General features: G+C 43.5%; 1 protein-coding gene and 1 pseudogene across 1 annotated transcript; both read left to right on the plus strand.

Annotated features, from left to right (window-relative positions):
- The first annotated feature begins 1888 nt into the window (after positions 1-1888).
- Positions 1889-3357, plus strand: LOC126766943 (piggyBac transposable element-derived protein 3-like). The gene is made up of 2 exons (XM_050484597.1): positions 1889-2002; positions 2069-3357. Exons 1-2 carry the CDS (start codon positions 1889-1891, stop codon positions 2774-2776), a joined length of 822 nt encoding a protein of 273 aa, XP_050340554.1. The 3' UTR covers positions 2777-3357.
- A 3040-nt stretch (positions 3358-6397) lies between these two features.
- LOC126766944 (uncharacterized) lies at positions 6398-7107 on the plus strand (annotated as a pseudogene).
- Positions 7108-10242: the final 3135 nt, after the last annotated feature.

The raw sequence follows: 10242 nt of genomic DNA on the forward strand, positions 1-10242 counted from the left end.
AGCAGAGCGGGAAAAGGAGAAATTGGAAATGATAGCTGGCAGTCAATCGAGGAAGAGGAAAATAGCTGCGGAATATCAGAGAGAGTACCGAGCGCGTAAAAAAGATTCAACGCCTGCTGTTCCATCAATCTCTGCGGGAGCATCTATAACCACTGATGAATCAACGATCGTCAATTCACCGATAACTGCTGGGCCTTCAACGCGGCGTTGATGGATTAATGACGGCTGGACCTCCGATCAATGTTGATCCATGAATGATTGGTAGACCTTCTACGTGTGTTGATCCATCAACGTTTGCAGGACCCTCTACAAGTAGTAATATACATTTCAGGGATATACCACGAAGGAAATCAACAGAAGAATATCAGCGAGAGTATAGAGCACGGAAAAAAGCTCAGCGATTATGCTCACTTTAAACAACATAAAAAAGCACATGAGTTTGTAATGGCAAAATTTACGAATAATAGTTTTGGATTTGCTTCCTCGATATGTGATCGCCTGTGGTTCAAGCAAGATTTAACCGCACTTCCTGAGAATATTGATCGGGAAGTCCTTTACAGAATTCTACCGGATGTTCCAAGCGAAAATATTAAACCATGTCCAGCGTGTCTGCAATCACTGCGGCAAAAAATACCAACTTACGCAGTTTACAATGGCTTCAAATATCCACCAATACCTGATGATTTGCCACCGTTTGATTTTATAACGAAACGTTATAAATGTGCCGGTTGACGTGAATACGATGGTAAAAAAAACTATCACACAATATTGGAGATGATCATAGTATCAACGTGCACACGGAATAAAACCCATTTCCAACCGCTGCAAAAATTTTGCAAAAATTTTTTTTTATTTAAGGTACATTTTTAGATTAATTACGGCCCCCTGATTCCAAATCTCATCAAAAAATTTCTACCTCTTTCCGTTTTCCCGATATGTCAAAAATTAAATTGTTCGATTAATCGAACACTGGCGGTGAACACATTTTATAAAATCCCATACAAATGCGAAATGTCAATTTTTCCCGCCAAATGATAGCGCTTTGACATTTCTTTTGTGTGTTTCAAAAGAAAAGACTTGATTTGTGCCTGCTTATCATATTCTTACATTTTAATAGTTTTTCGAAAAATAAATGGTGAGAATCTATTATAATATATTTTCGTTTGATGTGTAATTCCGAGTCTTTGTATTGTTCCTCGATTCCAGAATTGCAAAATGGCACGTTCAAAGAAAACAACAATGAGGGAGATTGAAGATATTTTAGAGAATTGGAGCGATGACGAAAATCCGGTTCAGTGTGTCAACGTACTCCCACCCAATGTACATGAACTATCCGATGAAGAATTAATCGACGAATACAATCGCAATTCATGAAGATCAAACTGCTTTGACTGAGATTGCCGGCTATTTAGAAATTGAGAGAGAGCGAAACATTCATATGGATATTGCTTATGAAGAGGTTGTCGAAACTCAACCGGAGGCTTTGCCATCAACTTCCAAATCGGATGCTGAGTCGACTGGTCCACCTCAAAAGAAACCGAGAGTCAGCTACAAGCCAGTGAGTTCATTTGGAACTCCAAAATGGTCCAGGAACAAAGGAAAGGAGGAGTTTCATTACGATATATCGCCTCAGGCAGCTCCGTTGACCGGTATGCAGAAAGATGTGCGAGAGTTACTAAAGGATCTGTCACCAATACAATTATTCTCAAAGTTTTATGATGGGGAGGTGTTGGATTATATCATAACTGAGACTAACCGATTTGCGGCCCAGAACTAAGCTGGTTTTCATTTGGACGTGGTTATATTGAAAAGATTTTTGGGGATTTTACTGATATCGGGCTACCACACTTTGCCTTCAATTGAGGATTATTGGTCTTCGCAGCTGTCAATGGGAATTGCAATAGTACAACAGGCAATGTCCAGAACTACGTTCATGCATGTGAAGAGATACATCAATTTTGCGAATAATGATGAATTAGATGTTAATGATATGATGGCCAAGGTACTATGTATAAATTATTACACTATCGTTATTTAAGTTTCCTTATTTATATTTTAATGATTTCAGCTTCGTCGATTCTTTGACATCAGAAACAGAAAGTTCAAACAGTTTGGCATTTGGTCAAAGTTTTTGTCTATAGACGAGCAGATGGTACCTTATTTCGGCCGTCACAGTTGCAAAATGTTTATTCTGGGAAAGCCGATTCGTTTAGGATTTAAACTTTGGTGCCTTTGTTCGTCAACGGGCTATTTGTTTAGTTTTATACCATACTGTGGACAATCCGATGAATACAACAGAGAGCTTGGTCTTGGAGCTGATGTCGTTCTCCGTTTACTCAGCAACGGCGAAGCAGCTATGCGTCACGTGGTATTTTTCGACAACTTCTTCACTTCCTATCATCTTCTGTGCCTGTTATCAGCAAAGGGGCTCTGCGCCACTGGAACTGCTCGCTGCAATCGTGTAGCTGGGGGTGCTATAAATATGAAGACCGGTAAAATCTGCCTCGCGGCGCATGTGATTATATGTACGATTCTAAGAACCAGAAAATCCTTTGTCGCTGGCAAGCTAATAAGGAGGTCACCGTTGCTACAAACCATGATCAGATTCTGCCACTCTACCCTGTTCGGCGTTGGCAAAAGGCAACTAAAGCTTCTAAGAGCCTGGGAGAAAATGGGAAATTTGTCAACGTTGACCAACCTGCTGTGCTTCACAATTATAACAAAGGAATGGGTGGTGTTGATCTCCACGACAATGCCATTCAAAATTATCGAGTAAACATCCGTGGAAAGAAATGGTACTGGCCACTTTGGATAAACACCCTAAATTCTTCCACTGTGAATGCATGGAAATTGCATTGTTTGGTCGCGAAATATAAGAATGAGAAGCCAATGAGCCAAAACCAATTCAAGTCGTCTGTCACTGAGTCTCTTTTGTTAACCGATGAAAAAGAAGCATTGGAGGTGGATGAAGATATGGAGTTCCAAAGACCACGCAACTTACCAAATGTGGTTGGTGAACACCTCATCGTCCGTCAACCTCAAGGGAAATGTCGTCGATGTCAATTGAAAGGCTGTGGAAAACCAACAGTTTGGATGTGTGAAAAATGTGCCAAGCATATGCACTCGAAGTGTTTGAAAGATTTCCGTGAAATACTATCTAAATAATCAAAAATAGCCAATATTCAATAAACATTTGTTTTTACTGAAATAATCTTGTCTATTCATTTATATTACGATGTGTTGTTATATTACGATATGTTGTATGTGATGACCGCCACTGTTCGATTAATCGAACATCTATTTTGAGTAATACCTGTGCCATCCATGTTTTGTCAGGTGTTGATTTTTTTATTGTAAAATAATATTTGGTTCTTTGCCTATAAGACCTCATGTTTATTTTTTTAGTTTTATTTATTTACATATTTTTAATATAATTTACAAAAAAGGTTTACCGGCAAGGCATTTTTCAACCCCTCCCCCAATCAAATTAAGGGGGAGTCGGGGGTTGGTAAATATAATTTTCAAATAGCCAAAATGTCAAAGTAATATATGATACTCACTATCGTCCTGATATCATTTACCTTCACAGCTAAAACAATTATTCAAAATAGACAACTTTGCTGTTCGATTAATCGAACACCAAACGCTATTATGGGATGAAGGTAAATATTTGCGACTTGCGCCAGGAGAAAATGGTATTCGTGAGAAATATAGATAAAATAGATTTAAGAAATTTCATATCGTATTTTAGAATGATAATTGATTTGGACTTTGCTTTATAAAATGTGCATAATAAATTTATAAAATGTGAATTTAAGAAAGTGTTGATCACTCCACCATATTTTTATCCTTTCCCTCTCGCTAATCGAGAAGTATAACTTCTTCCACGCACCAGTTAGGAGTAGAAATTTATTCAAATTTTAATTTCACGCTTCATTCTAACCTCTTCCATATTTTTCCACATTAAAATAAATCAGCTGACTATTTGGTTGCATTCATAATCTCGTAAATTTACGCACATTGTTTATACAACGAAATTTAGACAAGTCAATGGTAAGCTTATACCGTTTACGATTCTTACGAGGCTTTCACACGTTTAAACGAATACCACTAATATGTTTTATTCTATGTAAAATACTTACCATTGTTATAGTTATTACCAAAAACAACATCTTTACAAATTATTACAATACTCGATTACCATGAATTTACGAGATTGTTGAATTATAAGTACATATAGTACTTACTCCTTTATTCTATGCGTACTTACCACTAGTTTAAGCCCTTAGGTTAAGTTTTAGGCTAAAGGTCCGTTTCCAGCTCTCAAGTAAATGCTCAAGAAAAAAAAATCCTTAATTCTTGAGCTGTAGTCAAGTAATTTTGACAGCAGGTTACGCATTGTGAATGATGTACATTAGAAGAGCAAGAGAATGAGCAAAAGAAACAAAGAAAATATACTTATGTAAGTATATACATAAATATTTTCATTGCGATTTAAGGAAAGTGGTTGTTGATTGGTAAGTGTTATACACCATTTCAAAATGAACTATATTTCATAATAATGATTTTAACTAATTTAGGATGAATTTAACGATTACTTTGAATTTCCTTCAAGAAACAATTGTTGATTTCATGTTTCTTCGCAAAACCAGCGTTGCCATATTCGCATTTTATTCAAAAAATGTATTAAAATTTAGTACTAGATTTCTTTAGAGCTGCATACGGTAAATTTTTTTGACCATTTCTTAAGCGTTTTTTATATGAAGTTTTTACATTTCTTGAGAACTGGAAACTACCCTTTAACCATTAAATCGGTGTAAGAAGAATTACATTGTTCAAAAACCACAATCGCGAACGGACGTTCTTTTTTAATCGGGATGAGGTATGTAAATAAACAAACTTGCTGTATTTGGGACAAAGTGTGACATAAAGAGATTCAAGAGCAGCCATTTCATACAGGAAAAAAACGGTTTAGTGTAATTTGTGGGCCGATGGAATCATTGGTCTATATTTCTTCAAAAATGATAGCGGAGAGAGGGTAATCGTCAATAGCTCCGTTTTTACGCCATGATAGCTGACTATTTGATGCCTGAAATTGAAGCTCGTGATCTCACACTTCGCTGGTCACCAAGATCGTGTGATATCACACCGTTAGATTTTTTCCTCTAGGAATATGTAAAGTCTGAAGTCTACGCGGTAACTCCGCTTCAATTCAGGTCATGCGGAAAACATCACGCGTTTCATTCGCCAGATACGAGTCGAAATGCTCGAAGGAGATAATCTTCAAAAAACAAATGCGCTTTTTCTTTAAAAAAGTAGCGGACTTCGAAATGGCTCAGCCTTTATAAGGGGATATTCCAGTTTAGAGGCATGAATTTCATGTTAAAGACTAAGATAAATTTCAAAGACTAAAAAAGTTAAAAATATCAAAAATTAGCAGCGATAAATTAGCAGGTGACTTTTTTCACGAAATGGCGACTGCCTCAAAACAAACAATTTGTGCACAATTTTTTTGGACTGTTTGAAATTTTTACAATTAGACAATTCTATAAAGAAGTCTCTCTAAAAATTACAGGTAAGTCGGTGGGAAATCGCGGGTATTGTTTTGAAAAAGACAGTTTCGAGAAAAACGTGAAAGAAAGTCGGACCGTCGACAGGCAGCAAAAATCGTAGAGCGCTACGGGGGCAACCATGCTGGTCAGGTATCTGAGCAGCATGCCAACACGCTCGAATGGGCTAAGAAGGTCCTGAGTGAGAACGAGACCGATAGGGCTCGACTCGAAACGAAGGGACCCGAACCAGCGGTTAAGCGGCAAAGGTCGCATGAGGTAGAAACCTCCTTTGGTAAAAAACCGCAAACGGGGGCTACGCCAACTTTTAGTAAAATCGCTAAAGGCGCTAGCGCAAGAGTGCTTGGTGTGCTAGACCGCAGCAGGGGGAACGGCGCCATCTCTCACGAAGAGTGGAAGAGAGTAGCGGCAGCTATTTCGTCAGTCTTCCTCAGGTTGGTTAAGGGAAACCCGGGACTACCTCCAAATTGCGTAAGTGCCGGTTGGCATCATGGGTTGCATAAGCTGACAAGGTTCGCCGATGAAAGACCGGCCATCTTATATAAGGAGGCAGTATCTCAGGTGGGGGAGGTTTGGAAGGGAGCCAGACTGGAGGCCGTGGACAAAGCGGACCTTCCTCTTCGCCCTAGGGCTCGCGTCTGGCTGCCGGCTGAACCTTCCACTGCAAATGAGATTGAGGAAATCAAGTACTGCAACCCCTCTCTCCCCACGCATACTGGAGGGTTATAAGGCTGGAGAGAACTGATGAACTCGTCAAGCGTTGCTGCTAACGAGAGTCCATCGGTCCTCTCAGTAAAACCAAGGGAGCCATTAGCTATGGTTTCGAAATGGTTGTGCTAAAGGTACTCCCAACGGATACCAGGGCTGATGGCACCCAAGCTGCAGATGCAGGGGAGAATGCAGACGGCGTTAGCGATGGTCAAGCGACCATCGAAAACGACCCAAACCTCTCGGACGTGGCGAGTTCTGAAGGCGGTTCGTCGATTGGCGATTCCGTTTTCAGTCTCGAAAAACTGTTTGAGGAGGTGAGGGTCGATCACGACATGAGCGCTGAACTGGCGCTGCTAGAGGAGAGTCTGAAGGATGAAATTCCTCCAGATTAATCTCCAACACTCAAAGGCGGCCTCCGCCAATTTACTGCTTCGTCTGGAGCAAGACGAGGCAGATGTCGTCCTGATCCAGGAACCGTGGCTGACTGGTAGCGGGATCTCTGGCTTGAGGACGAGGAGCCATAAGCTGCTGGCGACCAACGATGCAGGTAGAAACAGAGCCTGTATGTTGGTCAGAAATGAATTAACGGTACTTCTTTTACCTAATTTTAGCAATGCTGACATAGTAACAGCAAAACTGGAGTGCGGGACCGGAAATGTCTGGATTATCTCCGCGTATATGCCGCATGATGATGCGGTGGAGCCACCTCCCGTATTGCTAAGGAAGACCTTGGCTGAAGCGTCCCGGAATGGTGCCGACGTCATCATCGGCTCGGACGCCAACTCGCGACACTCCATTTGGGGCAGCTCGGACACAAATAATAGAGGTGAGTCGCTTTTTGATTTTATTGTAAGCGAAAATCTTCGCATTTGTAATAGGGGAAATTCCCCAACTTTTGTGACCGCATCCAGGGAGGAGGTTCTCGACCTCACCCTAGTTTCTCATGTGATTGCCCCGCTGATCTCAAATTGGAGGGTCCTCGATGATCACTCCTTTTCTGATCACAGGTATATCGGTTTTAGCTTAGTCGGAGAGGGTCCGCCTAGGAAATCATTCAGAAATCCGAGGAACACGGACTGGGAAGGCTACCGAAGGAGGCTTCGGCAAACTCTTCCACGCGCACCGGGGGTGAACTTTTTGGGCACCTCCGATGTGGTGGACGGGTGGGTCGAAGTCTTCAGCTCAGCGTGCATTTCTGCACTAGAGAGCTCCTGTCCACTGAAAACACCGAAGGGCAGAGGGAAACCTCAATGGTGGACTATGGAGCTCTCGGAAATTAGGGCGTCTTGTAGACGCCTATTTAACAGGGCCCGCAGGAGCGGATTATCTGACGACTGGGCGTTGTATAAAACAGGACTTTCGATTTACAAGTCCGAGTTAAGGAAGGCTAAGAGGATCTCGTGGAAGACCTTCTGCGAAAAAGTGGAGGGCTGCCACGAGTCCTCTAGATTCAGGCGTATTCTCGCTAAAAACCCAGTGCCTCTGGGTTATCTCAAGGATGTAAACGGGAAGTGGGCCCTAAGCAGTGAAGATACACTTCAGTTGCTCCTTGATGCTCACTTCCCTGACAGCACGTCCTCTATGGCGGCATCTCTCGGAGAGTTGCATGATGACTGCACGGCCTTTTCCGGCCTTCTGGATGAGCGACACTTGACATGGGCGATTAATTCGTTCAAACCGTTCAAGTCCCCGGGACCGGACGGCATAATACCAGCGCAGCTGCAGCAGGCTGTTAAGGTATCATGCAGTTGGTTGCTACCGATCTATGCGAACTGCATCAGATTAGGGTACATCCCGGGGGCCTGGAGACGAGTCAAAGTTGCGTTCATCCCGAAGGCTGGCAGGGGCTCTCATGTCACGGCCAAGGATTTTAGACCCATCAGCCTCTCCTCTTTTTTACTTAAAACTTTGGAGAGACTGATGGACTGGTATTTGAGGAGTCGCATTCCGAGAGACTACCTATCAGGAGCGCAACATGCGTACCGTAAAGGCAGGTCGGTGGACACTGCCCTGCACACTATTGTGTCGTGGCTGGAGGAAGCCATCGAGGCTAAAGATTTCGCTGTTGGGACCTTCCTTGATATCGAGGGAGCTTTCAACAATGTCTTACCGGAGGCAGTCATAACTGCTCTAGAGGGTCTTGGGGTTGAATCGAACCTCAAGCACCTCATCTTCAGTCTTCTGTGTGACAGAGTAGTCGAAACAGAATGGGGCGGCGCGCGCGCGCAGCGCAATGTGAGCAGGGGAACCCCTCAGGGTGGGGTTCTTTCTCCTCTTCTATGGATCCTAGTCGTTAACGACCTTCTTAAGAAACTAGAGGATCTGGGCTGCCGGGTGATTGCCTATGCAGACGATGTAGCACTTATGGTCAAAGGAAAGTTCCTTAGCACCGTATACGAGCTGACGCAGGGATATCTCGGCGTTGTAACTAAATGGGCGGTCGGATGTGGACTCGCCATCAACCCGAATAAAACAGAAATGGTTTTATTCAGTAGAAGGTATAAGATCCCAGTGACACCTTTGCCGCAAATGGGAGGTATCTGCCTGCGACCGGCGGATACAGTGAAGTATCTAGGGCTCATCCTGGATAAGAAGCTTTCTTGGAAGCCGAACATCGAGGAGAGAGCCAAAAAGGCATCGATTGCCCTCTACTGCTGTAGAGGAGCTATTGGCAAAAGGTGGGGCCTCTCACCGAAGGTGGTCCTCTGGCTCTATGATACCATAGTAAAGCCCATAATGTTCTATGGAGTCTTTATGTGGTGGAGGGCTTTACAGAAGACCACACTTGCTAAGAAACTCGTAAGCGTGGCACTTAATGCAATTCTCAACATAACGCCCGTGGACATCGCCGGAAGGTGTATGGCCGCAAAAGTGGCTATTAGACTCAGGGAATCTGGGTTCCTAAAGGAGCGTGTTTCTGAACACTCAGACATCCTCACAAGCTTTGACTACTTACCGGATCATCTGGATCATGGAGTTGCCATATCAAAATCCCGCGGTTTCTTCTCTACCCATATACCGAAGAGGGAACTATGGGTGGGAAGAAGCCGTTGGAGGAGAGGGGCAGTAAGCTTCTTTACGGATGGGTCAAAGCTTGGGAGGAAGGTTGGTGGAGGGGTTTACTGTCGGGAGCTCTCCATCAGCTCTAGTTTCAGACTTCCTGACTACTGCAGTGTCTTCCAGGCTGAGGTTGCAGCCATTAAGGTAGCAGCAGATCTGCTACTCCGGAGGGTATCCACCTTCAGGGAAGTGACCATCCACTCAGATAGTAGAGCGGCGATACTAGCCCTGAATTCATTCACAGTGCGTTCAGGGCTGGTTGAGGAGTGTCTGGCTTCACTGTCCCTGGCGGCGACAGTATTTACTATAAGGCTTGTATGGGTGCCGGGCCACAGCGGAATAGCGGGTAATTGCAAAGCTGATGAGCTAGCAAGGAAGGGTACCCTAGAGTCACTATCGGTAGAATGGCAACAGGTCGGTGCTCCGGTGTCCTCTTGTGTCCTACTACTGGAAATCTGGGCCTCGCGGATGCTTGGTCAACGCTGGGCCAGCACTGGTACTTGCGCGGTCGCAAAAGCATTCTGGCCCAAGATTGATCACAGAAGATCTAACGATCTCTTCGCCCTCAGTAAGGCAAGCCTCTCTTTACTAGTGGGGCTCTTGACAGGCCATTGCCTTATTGGAACGCATGCTGTAAGACTAGGAATCTTACCGGATGCCGCTTGCAAAAGCTGCTTAGAAGAAGATGCGGCAGAAACTAGTCAGCACTTCCTTCTTGACTGTCCCGCATTCGGGAGGTTAAGACTTAAATACTTGGGGGCACATACCTTCAGACATCCTTCCGAACTGGTTGGAGTAGATATCAAGCGCATTTGCACATTTGTATCGGCCACCAAACGTTTTGCCGATCTTTAAGTCCGAATATGGGAGTTCTATTTTATATGGCATCACAAAGGACTAC

This window comes from Bactrocera neohumeralis, unplaced genomic scaffold, assembly GCF_024586455.1.
Source record: "Bactrocera neohumeralis isolate Rockhampton unplaced genomic scaffold, APGP_CSIRO_Bneo_wtdbg2-racon-allhic-juicebox.fasta_v2 ctg3184, whole genome shotgun sequence".
Lineage (NCBI taxonomy): Eukaryota > Metazoa > Arthropoda > Insecta > Diptera > Tephritidae > Bactrocera > Bactrocera neohumeralis.

Excerpts from the sequence above, each read along its gene's own strand:
- LOC126766943 (XM_050484597.1), top strand. The coding sequence starts at position 1,889 with ATGGGAATTGCAATAGTACAACAGGCAATGTCCAGAACTACGTTCATG. Across the intron at positions 2,003-2,068 it reads TTAATGATATGATGGCCAAG|CTTCGTCGATTCTTTGACAT; the intron begins GTACTATGTATA and ends TAATGATTTCAG.